Source organism: Diuraphis noxia, unplaced genomic scaffold (genome assembly GCF_037042655.1).
Source record: "Diuraphis noxia isolate RWA-SAM2 unplaced genomic scaffold, SU_Dnox_SAM2 contig0001, whole genome shotgun sequence".
Taxonomy (NCBI): Eukaryota; Metazoa; Arthropoda; class Insecta; order Hemiptera; family Aphididae; genus Diuraphis; species Diuraphis noxia.
The window spans coordinates 6,476,636-6,499,866 of record NW_028301711.1 but is presented as its reverse complement, the minus strand read 5'-3'; the positions used below and the strand labels follow the sequence as shown (position 1 = coordinate 6,499,866).

The 23,231-nt window shown below is 28.2% G+C and overlaps 2 protein-coding genes and 1 pseudogene across 3 annotated transcripts; all 3 read right to left on the bottom strand.

Annotated features, from left to right (window-relative positions):
* Positions 1-2,181: 2,181 nt before the first annotated feature.
* On the bottom strand, positions 2,182-4,389 carry LOC107171700 (52 kDa repressor of the inhibitor of the protein kinase-like). The gene is made up of 3 exons (XM_089223858.1): positions 4,376-4,389; positions 2,744-4,226; positions 2,182-2,217 (listed from the first exon to the last, which is right to left on the bottom strand). Exons 1-3 carry the CDS (start codon positions 4,387-4,389, stop codon positions 2,182-2,184), a joined length of 1,533 nt encoding a protein of 510 aa, XP_089079984.1.
* A 3,171-nt stretch (positions 4,390-7,560) lies between these two features.
* Positions 7,561-9,680, bottom strand: LOC149059371 (uncharacterized; annotated as a pseudogene). Its single transcript, XR_016191002.1, has 5 exons — positions 9,599-9,680; positions 9,439-9,534; positions 9,104-9,375; positions 8,226-8,384; positions 7,561-7,743 (listed from the first exon to the last, which is right to left on the bottom strand). The product of XR_016191002.1 is annotated as an uncharacterized LOC149059371 (transcript).
* A 2,760-nt stretch (positions 9,681-12,440) lies between these two features.
* LOC107171701 (uncharacterized) lies at positions 12,441-18,666 on the bottom strand. Its single transcript, XM_089215877.1, has 9 exons — positions 18,495-18,666; positions 14,776-14,973; positions 14,378-14,574; positions 14,144-14,283; positions 13,741-14,043; positions 13,559-13,678; positions 13,407-13,496; positions 12,935-12,982; positions 12,441-12,770 (listed from the first exon to the last, which is right to left on the bottom strand). The coding sequence occupies exons 1-9, from the start codon at positions 18,507-18,509 to the stop codon at positions 12,469-12,471; spliced, it is 1,413 nt and encodes a 470-aa protein (XP_089072003.1). The 5' UTR covers positions 18,510-18,666; the 3' UTR covers positions 12,441-12,468.
* Between the last annotated feature and the right edge of the window lie 4,565 nt (positions 18,667-23,231).

Below are 23,231 nucleotides of genomic sequence, written 5' to 3'. Positions count from 1 at the left end.
ATGACTCAAATTTTTTTGTATATGACTGAAAAATAATTTACTAAAACCTGGTAAGAATTTTGATTGACCAATCCAACGACGAATAGTTGATGGCCCAGGTAAATTAACTTTTTGTGAACGTAAAAATTTATATGCTGTTGGTGATTTATAATATAAGTTTAAAGCTAAATTTTTTTCATTTAATGTCCACGGACGACTCCTATCTTTTAATTATTGCATCGTTACCATTGCCTTAGAATTAATTGATGGAAAGTTATGGATATTTATTGAATTCTTAGCATTATTATGTGTTTTAAAAGTTTTAATTCTTTTTTTTAATTTTGAAATTTGAGTTATTTTATTATAAATTAATTTGATAAAAAATATGAAATAAATATGTAATAAAAATGAAACTTAAAACTCAAAAAACAAAAAAATTCGGAAGGCGGTTGCTCCACAATGAACAAGATAGTAATAAATGATAATATAATAAAATTATTATTTCCAATCATTTCAGTATATCTTCAGTTTCTTATTATAACTCTATTTTTAGATAAGCACTTCGCGATAAGCCACCTCTTCCCTTCCACGCATATCCATGGCAAACATCTACGATGGGGGTACCACCTCCTTGCATCCCAACTACACTAGCGCTCCATAGTGGTTGCATCCTACGCATGGTCACCAAATATTAACATTGCATGGGCTATCTGTCTATTCTATAATCAATGCTAATACTCAATATTAAAATAATTGAAAATTTTACATTAAAATATTTTTTTAGTTGTATTGAAACTAAAGCCAAGGATCAAACAATTATTTGTAATTTAGTTGTGGATGAAATGTACATAAGAGACCATACAGAGTGGGATGGGGAGAAAATGCATGGATTTGTTGATATGGGCGCAAATATTAATAATTGTGATGGTGATAACCTAGTTCATGCTAAAAATGCATTATTATTTATGGCTGTAGGAATCAATGGACATTGGAAAATGCCATTGGGGTATTTTCTTATTGGAGGACTGAATGGTGCTGAACGTAGTAATTTACTAAGAAATTGCTTACAACTCTTGAATGACACAGGGGCAAAAGTCCACTGTTTAACTTTTGATGGTGCTTACTCTAACAGTACTATGTGTAAAAACTTTGGTGCTTCTTTTAACATAATGAGTAACGATGATGAAAACCATTTTTGTATCCAAAATCCATTTACTAATGATCCAATATATAGTTTTTATGATGCATGTCATATGCTGAAATTAATACGAAACACTTTAGGTGATTATAAGTGTATTTTTGATGACGAAGGTCGATCAATTAAATGGGAACATATATATATATTGTAAAATATTATTCAATTAATAGGAAGAATAAAATATTTAATCAAACCATTATTGTATTTTAACATTTTAGTAGACAGTATGACACGGCTTCGGCGATGACGATGTTGGTGATGGTCCGCGGAAGGCCGGTCGCTGATTTAAAATGGTGTTGGTGTGGTGGTGAAAAAAAGTACGAAATACACTCACTATTTCGTGGTATCGTTCTAACAAGACGTTTTATTGAGTTTAATCACAAAACAAATATTAATAACGCGCGTACGGGTCGAGTGTAAGTTAAGATCGATACAATCACGTGGTCTAGTATCGTTCGGTCGTGGTGGTTTCTTTGTTTTTTCCCGTAGGTAAAACGTCTAGATCGGTACGACGGTCGGTGAACGAGTTGACGATCGGAGGCGGCCGGTACTCGTCCGGCGCGACTTGTCTTCCCGTCCCGTCTAGCCTTTGCGGCGTGGAGGGAGAGTTGACGGTGCCGCGTCGTTGTCACCCGTGGTGGTGGTTGATTAAGTCGTAGACCGGTCGCAACGGTGCCTGTACTTTGTACTGGCTGCCGCTGCGTACCGTGTCAAGTAGTTACCTTATACCTAGTCCTAGTGAGCTGGTGTATTTGCCATTTGGTATATCATATGAATATCAAAAGTAAAATAATGCAACCAAAAACTAAGCTTTTCAACATTCTTACTTTAACTATCATTCTCCACCACTCCACTGCCCCATCATTGTCATCCCTCCCCCCAATTTACTCATTGTACAAAAATTGTATAGATTGTAAATTTTCAATAAACGCTACTTGAAAAAAAAAAACTATCATTATAATAAAACCATGGTCATTTATCAAACATTTAAAAACACAATACTTTCAAGTTTCAAAGAAAGCAGTTTGAAACCATGAAAGCTAGAATGTGAAAAATAATTTAATAAACAAATTAATAATAACTCGAAATTGTTTTGCCCAAACGTGACGTCATATGATTAAACATGATGGCTACATAATTGTGCCTATACAAACATATGATAAGGCGCGTCTATTAGCTTCAGGCGCGCACCCAGAATTTTTGTTTGGAGGGGGCTTAATAATTACACACAAGTAAACAATTAAAACTAATTTTTAAATAATCACTTTTATTTAATATCGCCATATAATGTTTTATTATTATGTATTTAATATTTATAATTATATTTATAACTAAATCAATTTAAAATTTAAGTTTCCTGGGTCCCTTTTCAGAAAGAACTGTTAAAATTTCGGATTCTTTAATTTGTATTTCTCGATGTATGTGAAGATTTGCCAGACCATTTAAACGTGACTGTCCCATTGTGTTTCGGAGATAGGTTTTAATTCGCCGTAGTGTGGAAAACGATCTCTCAGCCGTACTTGTACTTACTGGTAACGTTGCAAATATTTTTAAAAGTATAAATACTGATTCAAATATTTTAACATCACATAAATTTAAACCATCAATTGCGTTTAGCGGTAAAGTATAGCCACAGTTTTTGAATTTTTCATACCACAATTCGAATTCGGCCTTAGCGACAGAAAAACTAATTTGTTGCATATCTTTTTCATAAAAGTCAAAAATATTTTTAAAACTTGAAATTTGTTCATCTGTTGGATTATGTCCGGTTGGTAAAAGACATTTAAAACTTGTGAGGAGATTTTTATGTTTCAAAAATCGATCAGAAAGACTATTAAGAAATGAATCGACCCATGGAATAAAAATTGAACGTCTATAGTATTCTTCAATGTTTTCTGATGGTGTATTACATCGCTTAGTTTGGTGTTTTGTTAGTCTAGGTATAGACATAGTCAAGTCTAAATTAGAGGCAACTTCTTGTGCTTCTAAAAATAATTGCTTAAATTCATTGTCAGCATTACTTCTAAGTCGTCGGAGAATAGACACTACACTTTCTACTTGGTTAACTGCAGTAGAAAGATCTATATCTGTCGTTTGAAGTATTTTACTTATTGGTAAAGTATAAGCTAATAATTTTTCTGAACAGAGTAATGAAATAATAAATGTAGATTGACGAATACCATTTAAAAGTAAAAATGCACCTGATGAAGTGTCTTTACAGTTCCACGATTGAATTTCTTCTAACGCCGCCACTACAGGTAATAAAAGTTGATTGAATACTATTATTGAATCGTGTCGTTCAACCCATCTAGTTGGACATAGTTGAACAAGTTTAGTTTTATTAATATCAGGAACTAAAAGTTGAATTTGATTTTTTAAAACAATCTGACGTTTTGGTGTATTAAAAAACGTGTACACTTTTTCTATAACACCAAAACTATTCCTAATAGGTACTACATCAACAGCATTAGATAAAGCCAAATTTAAGCTGTGTGAAACACAATGTACATAGAGTGCAGTTGGATGTTTTTCTATTATGCGCGCTTGGACGCCTTTAAATTTGCCACTCATCGCTGCAGCCCCATCGTAGCCTTGTCCTCGTAAATAGTTTATATTAATACCACATGAATTCAATGTTGTTAGAAGTACATCTGCTAAATTTTGACCGGAAGTTGATTCTACTGGTACAAATTTTAAAAAATGTTCAACTATTTTAAAATTGTTTACATTGATTGATTCAATATATCTTACACACAATGCGAATTGTTCAATAGAGGAAATATCAGACGTTTCGTCAGCGAGTATAGTAAAACATTTAGCGTTGTTAATTTTAGTTACAAGTTTTGTTAAAATGACTTCATCGCAAGCATCTATTATTTGGTTTTGAATATTCCAACTAATATACGTTGAATTTTTCCCGCAAGTCATTAAATGTTGTTTTAAATTTGTGTCTCCTGAATCAATTCGTGCCCTAAGCAACGCTCGAAAATTACCTTCGTTGCACTCGGGCTCTTTATCTATATTAAACGTTCCGTAATCTCGATGTGCCCTAAAATTAATGTAAAAAATTAATGTAAACGATTGGTGTTTATGTAATAAATGTATTAGGTTTAGTACTGACCAAGAGTGTATTTGTTGTTTTGAGTTGGAAAAATTACATAAATTACTATAACATAGTAACAAAAAAACATGTATAACGGAGATAAGCTCATTTTCAAAAATTATTTTAGATGAAGAAGTAAGTCATAGATTAGGTACCTACATAACACAAAGTAGATTCAGTTTTTTAATTTTTTCCTCGATTTTTTTATTACGTTTATTAGATTCTCAATATTACACGACAACAAATCATTGTTAAATCGAAAAATAAAAGCAAAAAAAAAACGTTATCTTCATCACAACCAACAAATAAGATGTGGAGGTATATTTGTTATAAACAATTTACTTATTGGATAAACTCGTGGAATTCTATAGGAAAAGGTAGGATGACTACAAGTCCACTGATAATATAATGCAATATGTTAACTAAATTTTAAATGCTTTTAAATATGTTTAGGAACGTATAAATACAAGTGATTAAATTTTTGGTTTTATATAGGTAATCGTATTGTTATTCCATCGTGTGTTGTAAATGAAATTCGGCAGAAATATCCGGAACAAGACGGTTGTTATGTTGGTTATAAATCATGTACACTGTAAACATATTATATTATAAGCTTATTATCATTTATCATACATAATTATGTAATAAACTTTATATAAAATATAAATATTTCAATATTTGTAATATTAATGAGAACACTTCTTATAGTTAAATTTTTAAACATACAATATTCATAAATATATTTTAATATGTACATGTCCCTATTTTATAATATTATCTTTATGTCCTATAAGTTATAAGTTATAACCATATCAGTTAATATTATATTATATTTTATGTTTTGATATTAAAGTACACACATTAAAATTAAAAATTATTCACATTAAAACAAAATGGTGTAATTTATTTTAGGGATAAAATGGTTCTTTGTTCTGTATTTGGATGCAATTCGAATAATGATAAGAAAAGGGCAACTTGCAGCCAATCTGAAAATATAAATTTTTATAATTTTCCAAAAAGAAATAAATCACCACTTAGATTTAAACAATGGTTAGTGTTTTGTAAACGTAAAGATTTTGTCCCGGGTAGTGGATCTAGAATATGTTCAAAACATTTTCAAGAAAAAGATTTTACAGAATCGAGTAAACTACAAAAACAGTTACTGTCAAATGAAAAAATAAAGTTATATTTAAATTCCGATTCTATACCAACTATCTACAAAGTCGATGATCTTAGACCCGAAACACCTCGGAGTATAAGAACATCCAGAAAAAGAAACGAAGAAGATATTAAAGATATTTTATCAAAACAAAATTCAACAAACACATCGATAAAAAAATTAAAAGTTGACAATTTGATAAACAATTTTAATGAATCTGATTCCGAAGACGATAATGTACTAGATATTGATAATCCAAATTGTATTTACTTCAGTGATAATCCGAATGAAAAAGGCGTACAGTGTGATTTAGGCAATGAATGCTACACATTTTATAAGCCTACAAATAACATATCTTTTGAAATAGAAAACCAAGAAGAAGAGTACGAAGAAGAAGAAGAAGAAGAAGAAGAAGAAGAAGAAGAAGAGTATGAAGAAGAAGAAATTTATGAATGTAAACCGACACAGCAAAAACCATCATCAAATATAGAAGATAATTCTTGTTTTTTTGTATTTTGGGATTGTTTATTGCCACTTTTTAATCGTTGCCGTCAATGTAATTCTACAGTTGTATCCGTCCAACATTATATCCAAGGGGCATTACTATCTGTTATAACTGTATGTGATAGAAACCATAATTTAATTTGGCGTTCACAAAATAAGAGTAATAAACGTCCATTAGGAAATATATTGATTGGATCTGCTTTGACTTTATCCGGAATTCTGTACACACAAATGGTAGCTTTCTGTGATTCATTAAAACTATCATTTTTTTCTCGTCCGGTTTATGATAAAATAATTAAGTGTTATACTGGACCAGTCATCTGTAATATTTGGGAAAATCAAAAGAAAAGTACTATTGACAGTATTAAAAATTCAGAAAATGATATTTGGTTAGCTGGAGATGGGCAGTATGACTCTCCAGGCTTTTGCGCCAAGTATTGCATCTATTCAGTAATGGATTTACGTAGTGGAAAAATAGTCGACTTTAAACTTGTTCAAAAAGGTATGGTAAAAGGAGACTTAGAAAAAAAAAGTTGTGAATTATTACTTGATGATCTGACCAAAAACCAAAATTTTAATATTAAATTGTTTCTTACTGATCGTCATAAAGGAATTCGCTTTTACATTAGAACACAACATCCTGAAATACAACATGTATTTGATGTGTGGCACCTATCTAAAAGTTTGATGAAAAAAATGAAAACCTTAGAAAAAAAACATGAAGATGCATATTTATGGAAAAGTAGTATTAATAATCATCTTTGGTGGGCTTCACAAAACTGCAAAGGTGACGGTCAATTATTAGTTGAAAAATTCACGTCTCTACTACATCACATAAAAAATGAACATGAATGGGAAGAAAATGGAGTAACAAAAACATGCGATCATGATCCATTAACAGACGAAGAAATAAATAAAAAATTATGGTTAAAATCCGATAATGAATCATACTATGCATTAAAAAAAATTATAACTGCCAAAGATTTTATAAAAGATTTGCCACATGCAAAACATTTTGTGCATACTGGCCGCTTGGAATCTTATCATAATGTAAGGCTAAAATACATGCCAAAACGAATTCATCTAAAATATAGAGGTATGTACATAAGATCCATCATGGCTATATTGGACCATAATTACAATACAAATAAACAAGTAGTAGGTGATAAAATGGTATACTCGAAACCGTTAGGGAAATACACAATAAAAAATGTATATGAGCGTACTGATAATGATTGGCGAAAACAAATTATGGAAAAAGTGCTTGATTTGGCAAAAAAAAAAACAAACGAATATAATATCATAACAATACCAGAAGAAATTGAAATTCCTAAGTCCATAGCTCCAATACCAAGACCAAATATTGAAGAAATACGGTCTAAAAGATATTCGAGATTTACAATTTAATTTTATAATATGTTATATTATGTTATTTTGTAATATATTATGTTCTGAATGTTGTTTTTAGTTTTTAGAACAATAAATATACATTTTTATATATTATCTAATTCCTAATAAATATTGATTGAACCCTTTGGTTAATTATTAATAAAAATCAAAAATAAATATTTAATAAATATAAATTTTTACTAATAAATATGAAATAAACAACTGATATTAATAATAATTAAACATTTTATTCTTATTAATATTAAACAATAAAAATGAAGTAATTAATTTAGTTATTTTTTTCAATTTGCCTCTTCAGGTTAAATGGAGCTTGAGCAAGTACATATTTAATAATGTCTTCCATTTCATTTTGAGTACCGTGTTTAAACTTTTCTTGAGTTTTGATGGCATCTATAAATTAAATAAGAAAAAATTTTAAAAATAAATATAGCTAAGTATATTCATTATAATTAGTACCTAAAAAACTAGAGCATATACAGTAACTTATTTTTGCAGATTATGAGCAAAGATTTTTTATGAAATTATCCAATCCTGATACTAGATTTATATAACCTGTTATTACATATGGCATTTACAACACTTAAATATTTGTTTGTATGAATGTTATCGTATAGTATATTACAAATTTTATTAGTTAAAATTAATATTTATATAAATATACAAACAAACTTTTGTTTATAAATTATTTAATTTTTATTTCCAGTTTCATTATTGTCTTACAAATCTTACTAAATTAATTATTATGGTGCACCCACCCCTAAATGTTGAAAGAACATTACTTAAAAATGGTGCATTCCCCACACCATTGCCTACTACATAATAAAATCAATGTTTATATTGTATGTATATATAGTCGTCATAATATATCTTACCAAATATTACGGAACAAGTTGCTAAATTTGAAAATTTCTGTTTTCCTTTCTTCCCAGTATATGAGAAGTCTTTCAAAACTCATCTTTAAATAACTTAGCCATAAGCCTTTTTACCATAGATTTAACATTTTTTCCACCAATATAAGATAATTCATTCACCTAAAAAATGCGTAAATATATTATAATAATTATTTTATATATTATAAACCCTAGAAAGGCAAAACTTTAAAATTTAAAAACCGAGGATCAATCACCATCATCTCCCTCATGATACAGCTAATATTTACAATATAAATACAACTCATCCTTTAAACCAGTGTATCTCAATCTGTGGTAAGCATACCTCTTGGGGGTACTTGTAATTTTTTAAGGGGTACAAATCTGGCCAACATGTATGTAAGTCTTTAAATTTTTTTATACATATTTTAGTTAAGTAACTAAGAAGGGGTACCCAAAAAATGTATTGATAAAAAGGGGTACAGTGTTTATACAAGTTTAAGAATCCATGCTCTATACTATAATGTCTATAACTGAATAAACAAATAATAGTCAGTAGGTAAAAGAAACTCTGCCATGTTCTTCAAAGTCCATTAACTATAATCATATATGTTTACTGTTATAATATCCTTAATAATTTAATTATTAATTAACTTAGTTGCTTTTTTAGAATATATATACATAAGTATAGGTATACAGCAATAATGTATCCTTAATACTACTATAATACTATTTAGCACAGAACTTTTATTTATTATTTCCTTGGTTAGTAAATGCTACAATTAATATATTTATTTGGTTACAAAAGTTGAATTAAAATTTATTAAAACTTAATATTTCAACCATTTAATAACTAAATCAAAGATAGTATAGTTTCTTACTAAGTTTGTGCGGAATGCTCCATCTCCCAAAATATTACTTTCCAATGTATCAAGATCTGTCATATTATCGATGGGTAATGGACAACAAGTCATGTCATTTAATGATGAGGATATCTTATTATTGACAGAAGAATCTTTTGTTGGCATACTATTTAAACGTATCTCAATAAAATCAAGTCTTTGAGCCATATCTCTTTGATTATTTATGATACGCCGTAATTCATGTTTGATAAATGTCAACATGTGTAAAGTTTCTTTTTGAAAATCTTTGCCTGTATGAAATTAGTAAATATATAATATATAAAGTATATTTTTGAATCAAACTGAAGCATTACCTGGTGTACTATTGCCTGGTGTTACTTTAGTTACAGCTTCTATAGATACGTCTAATAATTTAGGTGTTTTAATACATACTTCTGAACTTTTTTCATCTGTTAAAATGTAATTGAGATTTAAATAAAAAAAGTAACTTTATTATTATACAAAAATATTTACCAAGATGAACATCAGAAGACTCTAATTTATCTTCAACAATGTCTTCATTTGTATCTTTATCAGAGTTTGATTTTGGTACTATAAAAACAGAACATGATTATATATATATAATATTTCTACCTTCATGACATAAATCATTTTTAATAATTATTAATGAATAACAAATACATAATCACTTACCATTCTTATAGTTATCTGTCACATTTGACAATATATCATAAGACAGCTATTTAACTATTGATGGTTTTTGTTGACTTTTAAGCGCTTTAAAAAAATATGTACTTATATATTACGGTATGTCGTATTATACTGGAATGTTAATTTATGGAACCAACAATATTCGGAATAATATTCGGAACAATATTCGAAAAAACAGTTATTTGAAAATAATGTATTGGGTTTAGGTTTGATTGGAATATATTGTTCGGAACATACAATTGCTGGAATTACGATACTTGGAACTGACATTTATTGGAATTATTTGATTTATAACAATCATTTATTGGGATTCTCAAATTTTGGGATACACATTAATTGGAATCATCAAATTTCAAATATTGATCGGAACAGACAATTGCTGGAATTATGATATTTGGAACCGACGTATATTGGAATTATATTATTTAAAACAATCATTTATTGGGATTCTCAATTAATAAAGTTCTACCAACTTAGAAAATGAAAAATCCCACCAATCTATCCGCAACTTGGTTTTTAATTCTTTGCAGATACATTTTATCTAGAAATAATACACTGTTGTATAACATAAAATTTACATAATACGCAAGCAGGTAAGTAGCCAAAAACTAAGTATGACTTACGAAAATCACATTTAAGGTAAACTGTTTAAATTTGTAATTTGTATACTGCATACAATAGTGAACATTTTGTTTAATTATACAATACCTACTAAAAAGTAAAAAAAATTAAATAATAAATAAATTAAATAAAAATTATCAAAATTTAATCTTATAGGTTATAATTATTATTTACATAATATAATATAATATTATGAAATATGAATAGAATATAACCTCGATTATTTGCTGACTTTTATAAGTGGTAATCGTCTAAAATCTGAACAATGGTTACACTCTTCGACCATATTTATATAGTTTATATGGTCGAAGGTTACACTAATTAATAATTCGTTATCATATTAAAAATCAATGATTATTTTTATTTGATAAAGCGAATTTTGTATGGATTTTTGGTTTTTTTTATAATTTTTGAAAACTATCTATTTAACTACTAGAAAATTCATTACACCGACCATTTAAATGAAATCTCCATAAAATTCTCTATCGATAAACTATAAATTTCCTCATTTCTCGTTCTCCTATGTAGGAGATTAATCTCATACACAAACAGACGACCACAATAATTCTGAACTGAGTACATACCTAATATTATAATATACATTTGTCATTTGCTAATTTAGTATACGTTTATACCTATTGTCAGCGTTTTAGATTTTAAGACATGTCGTATTATAACAAAATACATTTAATTATAAGCATTTTTGAGACGTATACATCATTACCCAACTAAGATGATTGAAATATAAGGTCATAAAATATATAAACACTTGCTCATGTTTAACACTCTTAAAAAGATTTAATATTGATGTCGTTATATGAATAGGTAACCAGGCGTGGACTGGCTGGGATGCTACAGCATCCCTTGCCCTAAAATATATTTTTATTTTTTATCATACAACTGAAGAATTTAAAGTAATTTAATATTATACTATTTTAATGTTTGTTGTAACTTAATATATATTTACGATTTTTCAATAGGTACTTTATTTAAACAAAATAAAATATTTTAATATTTTATAAATAAGTTACATATTTTAAATTTGCCCTTTAAATTATGTAGCATCCCGTGCCCTTTTTTACCAGTCCGCGCCTGTAGGTAACTACTTCTAAATAAACTACTGGCGTAGACTGTTGTATGCTGCTAGCATAATTATTAATTACCATATGCGAACAAACGTATGTAAAAATGTATTTTTTTTAAAGTTCAATAAATCATTTATAAGTTGTAGATGACGTTCACATAAGATAATATTATACTTTAAGTTACCAAACGTTTCGATTTAAGCCCTTCTAAAACGTACTCCCGGAGTCGGGGGTCTTCGAACTTCAGGGAACTAGTCTAGAGACACTTCTGCTCCGATCCTTGATGATTTCATAACGATAGCACTTTTATTGAAGGATTTAGGTTTTTAGATAGGTTTTTCAAATTCGTATTTTATCGTAAACCCATAATCATTCGATACAAGTGCTTTCGTTATGAAATCTTCAAGAATCGGAGCAGTCAACCCTCGAAATCATATTTTTGTTTTCGAAAAAGTCGTGTATCGATCTAAAGATTGACAAATTGGCAAAACAAAAATGCACGCCAATTTTTTTTTTCAAAAATTAAAATTTCGTTAGCCACCAATATAATTGAGTAAAAATTATTTTTTGAGCTGGGAAATGATCTAGAGTCGTATCTTATTCGACACTCAAAGGTCTAATAATATATATTCAATGGCTTACGAAATTACGAGACTATCGTAATAATATGAAATTGCAGTCAAATTTCCATTACAAAACACTTTTTAAATGTATTCATTGTTCTAAGTCATTTTCATAGTAAAAAGTGATTTTTTTTTTTTTAAATCGTTCCTTAACTTAACAAGTTTAAATATTGAACTATTAGACTATTTTAAATGTTCATTTCATTTCAAAAAATAAATTACGAGATAAAAATATTCAACCTAAATATATCTTTTATACAATTTCTTATTGTACAATTCTATTTTATTATATAAGTAGTTACACAATAAGTACACAATAAAATTAAAATATTCAGGTAAATTTTCACCAAACTCTGAGGGAATTAATAAAATTTAAATTGCACAAAGGACAACGTTTGGGATCTAAAAGGTTCAGACACTCTTCACAGACTACTTTGTGACCACATGGAATCAGCGCATATGTTTTTTCAGCGTCTTTGCAAACGATACACATTTCATCTATATTTATTAAAGACGGAAGAATAGCCGGGACTCTGACATAAGGTATTTCCTCTAACTCCAATTGTCGCCTTCTTGCATCAAGAACCATCATATACTGCATGTCGGGATCTCTATCTTCCGGTGTCAAATAATCCTCTTCATCGTCTGAAAAAAATGTACATTCATAAATAGCAGTTATATTAAAAGTTAAACACATTTAAATCATAAAAAAGTTATAGTAATTTTTAATATTTAATAACCTTTATAAAGATTAGCACTATGTGAACAAATTATAAGAAGGTACATACAACTATATTATTTTATTTTACCTGATGTGATGGCAATTTCATTTTCAACATCTCCAACCATAATTTCACCTACAGAACAAAAGACGTATAATTACAATGTGTATATTAACTTTTTTTTTCTCGTAAAATGTATGAATTTGATCACCATGTGCATCAACATAATAATAATATTATATAATAACCAAAGCTGTAGCTTAGGGGAAAATTGGAGTTTAACACTCTTCAAATATAAAAACAAAATAAAAATTATAATTAACCCTAATACATTATTCTAACCAAATCTATACGTTAGTTCCCTTCCAATTTTGATCACACAGATTAAATTAAATAGGTAATTTTAAAAGTGTAATACATTTGGTTTTAATTATCTAAATAAAAAAAAATAATTGCTAACGTAATCCTCACAAACAAAAATTGTTTTCTAACTACTCTCTTGGTTCATAATGGTTTTCAGGTTTTACATATTTATTTGAACAATGACTATTCAGGTTACCATTGTCATTTTCTGTATGTTCAAAATGAGGGTTTTGTTGAGGAAGTTGATTGTCCTCAGTATTATCAATATTTTCAACTTCAAATACACCTAAAAAATGCATGTATTATAAAATTGTCTATACATTAAGTTATTACCTAAGTAACACTTACGATTTTGATCAAGTACAGGTAAATTGTTATCTATGTCCCTTGCATTAATATTTTCTTGAAGGTTTTGTTGAGGAAGTTGATTGTCCTCAGCATTATCAATATGTTCAACTTCAAAATCAACTAAAAAATGCATGTATTTTAAAATTGTCTATACAGTAAGTTATTACCTAAGTAACACTTACGATTTTCAACAAGTGCATGCAAATTGTTGTCTATGTCCCTTGCATTAATATTTTCTTGAGGGTTTTGATTTTCAATATTAGTCACCCAGTTTCTTTGGCGATTTACATAAGAACCAACTGAATATGATACTCTGTGCAAAAAGTCCATACGAGTTATTAGCAGTAAGTTATACTCTGCTGTGGCATCGCGTATTTGCCTTCCATTGGCCAAAAACTGGTTACTCAAAGAGCGTGTAGGTCTCCTTCCATTATTTATTTGACCAATCATAAGATGGTACTCCTTACTAATATCGCATAACTTTTCTGTTGAAAAAATATTTTGAACATATTAAATGTAGCCACGTAGGTATACCAAATTTTAACACATATTTGGTAATTTCCCTATTAATTATCTAGTAATTACCAATAAAAATCCATAAGTTTGGATGGGCAGAACAAAATTTAAGACGCAGTTTGTTGTGAAATGATTCTACATTGTTGTTTGTCCGTCTTGGACAATTATACACAGAAACAAATTGTGTTCCCATTCTATCTAACCAGAACCTATAAATGTAAAATATTAAAAATAATGAATATGAATACACACATATAAGTGTAAAAATAAGTTAAACGATTTGAACATTAAATAGTAATGTACCTTTCATAGTAAGAAAAAAGGGATTCGAAATTGACATTATTTCTTATGGAGTAAAGACGCAATTCATCAAAACCTAGTCGCATCGACATAGCAGGCAATAAAGGAATTGACATCAGCATTCTAATAATTTTTAGAGCTCTATCATTTGTATTAACCAAATGCAAAAAACCTAGCTTCACAACATTTTTCCATACTGCCTAGAAACAGAAAAAAAACATTCTCTATTCTTAATATTATTGGAAACTTTTTAAAGCTTTCATTGCATATCATATATTTTATAATAATTATATCATAAATAATGTAACAATAGGTATATATTATATAAATATATATATATATATATATATATTATACCTATGATTAAAATAATAAAAAAATTATACTTAAAATCAACTAACCTGATTATGATGAAACCAACACCCATGTGCAACAGCTTCAGGAAAATTTTCCAATAAGGAATCACGTAAGGCTGGCTCAAAATCAGTCATTATATTAGTTGGCCTTAATGTTGGAGCTAATGACCGTAAATATTCAACAATAACATTGTATGCAATTTTTGATTTTTTTTGCATGAGTGCAAATAATATAGGAATAGACTAAAACAAAGAAATTATTTAAACATAAGTTAGGTACATTAATTTAATGATTAAAATTCAAACTACAAATAATATATTAAAAAAAGTCTAGATTAGGTTTACAGTATCTTTAACTTGCGAACTTAAGGTAATATTAAACATTAGCTATTAAGCTATTAACTGACAATTTTAAAAAAGCTGGAAATTTTAAGGTTGCGTGGAAATTTAAATGGGGTAACAGTTCAAGCCGGATTAAAGATCTATTAGGCCTCTGGACATTAAACACTTAGTGGCCCCCTCTAAACTTTAAAACTTCAACCTTTATTCTCACTTATAATTTTTTTCTTTTTATGTACCTACTACTTTTTAACAATTAAATATATTTTTGTACCATTTAAAAATAAAATAACAAAGAAGACAAATAAAATAGATCTGTAATATTTACATACTACATGCATGTTTTATTTTTAATAATAACATAACAGATTAAGTATAGTAAATACTAAAATTACATCTAATTTTAAGTATTACCACAAATAATATTCCTAGTGTAATACTTCTATTTTCAACAATTTTCTAATTGTATCACATTGTTATGAGAAAAATTAAAATTTAATAATTTTACTTGATATAACATAAAGGTAAACATTTTTATTTTATTTTTTCCAATTTCTATGTATACTTATTATGTATTACTAAAAGGAATAGAGCTCTTAAATCTATGGGCATCGGGATCATGCCCCCCCCCCCCCCCTTAATAAGGACTTCTTAATAAGTACTTGGTAGCAACTTCGCTTTGGAGTAGGTCACTGTTTTAGAAGGTTTAGTTAGAACTTATACATGATATTTGTGAGCAATATTGTAATTTGCTTTTGAAAATAACAATTCTGAGTGAGCTCAATTTACCTCATTTGAAAAAAGATACACACTTTAGCCAAAAAACGATTAAAGAATATTGTAAAATAAATTGAAAATTTCATTCACAAAAAAATCGGTGGAGTACGATTGCGCGCGTTTTACCTTTTTGGGCATACGATTGCGCGCGGTGCCGGAATAACAAAGAACATGCTTTTAACTATTCAAAAGCGTACGATTGCGCGTGAAATTGGATGCGACATTACCAACTTATTATTAAAATTTAAAATAATTATTATTATTAAAAAAATTATAAAAAATTTGTTATTTGTCGTATATGTTGTTATTGTATTTATTTCTAATAAAATTATAAACGAGTCATTTCTAAAATTAATCCATCATGTAACTAGGAAAATTATGAAAATTGTGTTTCAAATAAAGCACTAATGAATTATTTAATAAAAATGAATAAAATAAAATAATAAACTAATAAAAAAATACTATATTATTATTTACTTACAGAACATATTATTTGTACTTGTTTTGACTGCTTTGAGGCTTCAAATAGAATGCTTGGTACTCCATAATGTTTCGTTTTAATTTTTTTACCACTATGTACTTGCCTTTCATGTTTCAATTTATAATCGTTGTTAAAAATACTTCCACAATCCATACATTCTAATTTAATTCTTTTCCTTTTACACTTATCAGACATTTTTGAACAAGTTATAATTAAATTAAATTCACCAACGACAGCAAAAGCAAAACAACGATTTAAACAAATTTGAATAGAATAATATTATTAAAAATTTAAATACATTAAAAGAATTTATTAATCAAACATATTATTATGAGACAGTCAGTAGAAGTAGATACTAGATAAGACCGTTTAGTGGAATGAACCAAATACCAATGCATTTTAGCATGTAATAGAATCTATTTTTATTCATTATCATAATATTTCCCAATATAATTAACGTACATATTTACGACTATGTGGTCTTATCTTATAATATCTATGGGTGTTCGCCGTTAGGTACTTCGGTCATGCTGAGGAACTATTCAAAGTGGGGAATAATAAACAAAAATAATTATTTTTATTTTTTATATAGGTATATATTATAAATTTTAAATTTCATTACGAATCAAATTGAGTTGAAATTGCCGACTCGTGTCGTCGATTTTAATTTGCCGACTACTTAGTGAGTTCCGCTGACGTTTGGGGGGGTGTAGCACCCCCCCCCCCCCTAAAACCGCCCCTGGCAATATGTTCCAAGATAAAAATGCCACATTAGGAAAATCTGCTAAATTAATTAACAATGTAATAAAATCAATTGAAGACTCTCGAACTTCTGAAAGTTTTTCTAGTATATGGACATCCATACAAACATTTGCCAAAGAACACGGTATTTCAATTGATATACCATCTCAAGCAAAAGGTAATTTTTACTAAAATTCATTAGTTTTTTAATTGACTAACATTATAAACATATTTCTTATTGTTTTTTTTTTTAACTAGAGCCGAAAAGGAAAAGACAACAACCTAGTCATTTGGTACAGTTTTTAGTAAGCACGACTACTGGTGCAACTTCTGAAGCAGTGGATGTAGAAACTATTTTAGCTGAAGATTATTTTAGAATTAATATATATTTTAAAGTACTTGACTCTATAATTGTAAATTTAAAAAAACGGTTTTCCAATGAAAACTTGTCCCTTGCTGTTGGAGTTGATGAATTTATTAAACTAAATTATGATGGAAGTACTCAGTTCATTGATCATTATAAGGTATTTTTTTTTTTATTTTATAAATATTCAGTAGGTACTAAATTAATATAAAAAATTATAAATAAAATGTTTGCTTTATAGGATTTACCGGGTTTAAATATTTGTCAACAAAGTCTAAGGTCAGAAATGATGGTTGCTAAGAACTACCTAGTTGAACCTGAAATAGGCGATATTGGAGATATTAAAAAGAATATTTCACCTCAAGTCTTTCCTAATTTTTGTAAAATGTTCCAATTAGCTTTAACACTACCAATAAGTTCTGCTACGTGCGAAAGAAGTTTTTCTGCTATGAGGAAAATAAAAACTTGGTTAAGGACATCAATACAACAAAAAAAATTTAATGAACTATCAATCTTATATATTGAAAAAGATAAAACTAAATTGTTAAATAATGACACTATTTTAAATATATTTGAAAAAAAGTGTAACAGGTTAATAAAATTAAGTTGATAATGGCATTTGTATTTTATTTTAGTCATTTTTGTTTGTGAGTATTCTAATTAGTAGGTATAATAAAGACAATTTTTAATTATTTTAATGAGTTATTAAATGTAAAAATGATTGTTGGGGGTGTGGGGGCAAAGCCCCCACGGGTCAGTTTATTACCAAATATTTGAGCCCCCCTCAATATTTCACAGGATCTCCGCCTATGGTTGCAGCCAAAAAAATAATATGCTATACCTAATAATTAATTATTGGTTATCTAAAAACATTGATAACTTTATAATCAATCTGGCTTTAAATTTAAATGATTTTTAAGTTAAAATGTAATACCTACAAAAAATGTAATTTGTTTTACTCTCATATAAAATTGAGTTTGATTTGTACAAATTAGGCACTTATTTGAATATTGCTAATACCATTATACTAAAAATACTAATGATACAAATTAATTTGCTTACGTGATTTTGGATCATGCAATGAATGACTAGTAGTTGCTTTGCTCTTAAATTGGAAGGTACTACTTTGAACGTACCATCGGCATGTAATTCGGTTACACCATAACGAATAACTTCATCCAATAACTCTGCTATGGACTAGCGTCCCGCATTGTCTAGTTCACGGTCAACTAGATACCAGCCGAACCAAGATAGGGTAGGATGCGACCAACTTTGTAATTATAAGAGAGAAAGCATTTCGTGGAAATCATTAACGTTTGGGCAACACGTAATCATGTGGTTAGACGACTATGAAAGATCGTTGATAGGTGTGCACAGGATGTGGGGTTATGCATCATTACAAAAGTTACAAGAAACAATGTCATAAAGTAATATTATAATGTATATTTTTTCATAATAATAATGTTAATAATAATATAAATTATCGAAGTCTGTAGCCGCATGGGAAACGCATTTAGCTCGTACGTGGGCGAGTGGCATTTCCGTCAATCTAGATAACTTTACCACATCCGTGAGAACAGCGACAAGAGCAAGTAGACTATGGGGAGTAGAGGGTAGCACTATATAAGGGACCCCGAAACGGCCTGTATTCAGACGCGACTTGACCAGACTAGCCAGAGCACCTTCACGCCAGTCTGTTGTTTAATTTAATTCATTGGACTTAGAAAATTTCTTATAAACAATATTTTAAACTTAGAAAATATTCGAATCAAACCGAATTTATTCTATCATTCAGAATACTTAACTTACATTCAGCTTTCATGTTATAAATAAATATATGTTTTATCACAATAAATAAACAATTAATCTAATTAAGAAGAATTCTACGTTGTGTAATTAACTCAAGAGTCACCTTCCAAACATCATCCTTGACTACTGATACCTGTAGGCGACGTGATCACTACAACTCATAACAAGTAAACACTACAGAATAAAACCCATTCTAATCTCTAAGGCAAGTCTTGTACATGATACGTTCACGGCAGCAAAAGTATCTATTCAACAATCCGTTTTCAAAGACATCACCTAATTCACGAAGACTTGCTGGAATAGGCGGAAGTGAATCTCGTCTAGCACGTCTCATTAAGTTTTCGGCTGTTGACCAAGGATACTGAAGAGCTGCATCATGGTACCTATGAACAAAATAAGAAAAACATTAATTTAACTCTCGCCTTATTTTACCTGAATGTAATCAAAAACTCTAAATTTAACTCACCGCAAAGCCTCTTCACTATATATGGTTTTTAAAGATCCTGTCTCTTGAGTAGCTCTTCTTTTTAAACAATGTTTGACCGTGAGAATAGGATTTTGAATGTTAGGGCCATGGTTATGGGTACTTAGTACTTGGTACCGGTTTGGTCCTATGTCTTTAGCTGAACCGGCACAATAATTAATTCTTGAAACAGCACATTTCCAATATCTATAAATGAAGGTAGGTGTTATGAAATTTTTGAATATAATAGGTTATTAAGAAAAGAGTAAAAAATGTTTGTAATATAAATGAACTATAATATTAAACAGAGAACATATACACACAATAAGTCATTTAACTTGACTGACTGAACTATATAATTCTAACGTGGCTATATTCTTACCTACTACGGTACACCTGAGATCCCAATGTTTTACACATTAGCATTTATACTTCTCACACCACTACATTTATCTGTATATTAATCTATATTAATCTACAGTGTAACAATATTACTTATGACTTATGAGTAGATTTTTTACAGTGTGATTACTAAATTATATACTTGATACTTTAACAGAAAATTGAAATTATTTACATTAATTTCATTTTAACATTAAAATGCACCTGTTAAAACTTTGTAGGTATTTAGTTTTTATGGTTTTTAATTGTTTTAAAACAATTTTGTTACAAATTTATTTATTATATTATTTAAACCAGTGACTCTAAAGGACTGACAAATGATTTTTTATGTTACATGCAGTTATTTACCTAAGTATAAAGTATTTTTATTGTTTTTACAAATTCACAAGTAGTTTATATTTTATAAAACACTTATATTTTATTATATATTATTATTATTTATTATTTTATTAAAAGTTGATTTGATTTTAGGTTATCATTGAATACAATTGTTATTATATTATTATTTAATTGAAAAAATAAATATATATTAATATTAATATAAAAATTGTTTGGTTGAATGTTTAATATTAGTATATAATATAGTAGTTATTAATTTATTATTTTATTTGTTATTTTAATATTATCATTTTAATGAATATAAGTCTTAACAAGTAACCCAAAAGAACTGAAAAATAATGTTATTAATAATAATAATTAATTTTTATTTGATCCAAAAAATAAATAATAAAAAGGTGAATTAATAATTAATAGGAATATTATCACTGATATGATTGAAAATTTTAATATTAAGATTTAAAAAACATTTTAAAACATATGTTATAAAAATCATGTTAAAAACAGTGGTTTTCAACAATATTAATAGCATTTTATTTTATTTATTTACATGAACAGCCCAAGTTTGCTGTGTCTGAAACCCATTTACCTATGTATAATATTTAACATTTGTATAGGTAGGTAACTAAATGGATAATAGTTTTTAATAATAACATAAACATGCTTAAATTTCATTAGATTACCTGTGTATAAGAATGTCTATATTTTATTTATAATAATTGTTACCCATCACAGCAGTTGTTTACATGCTAACAAGCAGTAACCAATGGGTTAGGTTAACCAAGCAGTAACCACCAATTTTTAACATAATATACCCAAAAATAGAGTGACCATTCGCCCCGGATTTAAATTATTTCTAAATTTTTATACTAATTCGTAATTATTACTAAGGTATTTAAAGATATTAAATTATTATATTAAGGTACTTAGTTTATTAAAAAAATACAGATGATATAGGTAGGTAATTGTATAATGATGCAAACTTACCTTACACCATCTCGTTTCGCACGGCCATTAGCAACATAATCATATCCCAAATAATGCATGTCTATAGTAAAAACACTATTTACAATAATAATTTACATAGGTAATACCTATTTAAATAAAAAATAATAGTTTATTTGAATGTTATACATACCTGACTTTGCAAAAGTTACAGTTGTCTAAAAACAAATACGCACAAAACGAACGATAGGTAACCAATGACTTTAACGGTTAATGTTCACGACATCTATGATGTTAATAACGGTAGGGAATGAGGTCGGTGTGTACCTAGTTCGTCAGAGAATAATGTCGACCACAGTCAACACAACAATTTTTCAATTATAGAGCTATAAATAAACTGATATCTATTTTATAGATATTAATATTATATATATATTTATTTCAGGCAGTCGAATATGAAAGATATTAATATACACAAAATCAATGGAGCTAGCCGGCTGACGGTTGTCGTCGCTCAGACGATCACAATAATATTGTTATTTGTTGTTATCAACAGACAGCAGTTCATTCATTTATGTTATAAAAATAAAAGACGAAGATTTGTGACAATAATAATATATTATATTAATATCTTAGCATGGTATAACACAAAATATTGCAATTTAAATTAAGTACAACAAATTAAATTAACACAATTTGATACGGCCAACGGTGGGTGGGGAATATTTTGAGGGGTTTTATATAGGTCAAATACTAAAATGAAGGCATCTACCTACATAATATAATCCACAAGTATATCTATATATTCATAGTTTTCAATGTATACCTAAGTGCGAGTAAAAACTACTCAAAATATTTTATCTCAATGATTTACGATTTACCCATCTAAATGGTGTTATTGCATTTTAGCGTTTGGGCCAATAAACGGATTAAAATTTAACATTATTATAATATACCCAATATACTATATAGGTTGTATAATATAGTTGTGGTTCGATTCATAATATATCTTGTCGATGGTCCGATCTTAATTACATATGAAATTATGTATGATTTCGTTATCTTTTGAACTATGTTACCTAGTTAATAAGCACTAGCTCGTTTGATTAAAAATGTAATTTGTCTACAATAAATACAAATTGTATCACTATTTTAGATTCTGAACGGAGTGATGAATGTATTGATTTTACAATGATGTGTGCTTTTTTTTTTGTGTCGGTGTACAGCATAACTAGTCGAAATAATGCTTTAATTTCAAACTTGGAGGGTGGTTTCCGATGGCAAAGTGGATATCCTTGGTGCATTATAGAGGTCAAAAGTAAACATTTTCCAACAGTTTTCAAAAAAATCGAATTTTTTATTTTGCTACAACTCAAAAACTAATCGATGTAAATACTTGAAATTTTCACCAAATGTTTATATTAGCGTTTATTATACACAGTTAAATTTTCAAAGTATTTTTTTTTTAAATAATGATAAAAATTTTTTGGCCGACCAGAAAATCTCCAAAAATTTAACCGCGTTCAATAACGGTTTAGCCTCAAACAGTTTTTGATATTTATTTTGTCGTTATTCAAATAGTATAAGTCGTAAATACTTGAAAATTTTACCAGATATTTAGATTGCCATTTCCTTTACGTGATTTGATTTTCAAAATATTTTGACTTTTTTGAGCTATTTATAGACAAATGAAATAATCAATTTTTTTTTAATTTTTTTTTTTATAAATGTTGATAAAAAAAATTTAGCTGGGACAAATTACTTGAAAATTTAATAGAAGGGTCCACATAACTTGTTCTAACTCTCGTTTAAAAATTATAAAAATACATAGGCACAATTTTTTT

Excerpts from the sequence above, each read along its gene's own strand:
- LOC107171700 (XM_089223858.1), bottom strand. Across the intron at positions 2,218-2,743 it reads ATGTTAAAATATTTGAATCA|CTTTCATGGTTTCAAACTGC; the intron begins GTATTTATACTT and ends TTCACATTCTAG.
- LOC107171701 (XM_089215877.1), bottom strand. Across the intron at positions 13,679-13,740 it reads GCATGCACTTGTTGAAAATC|TTGATTTTGAAGTTGAACAT; the intron begins GTAAGTGTTACT and ends TGCATTTTTTAG. Across the intron at positions 12,771-12,934 it reads TGAAATTGCCATCACATCAG|ACGATGAAGAGGATTATTTG; the intron begins GTAAAATAAAAT and ends CATTTTTTTCAG.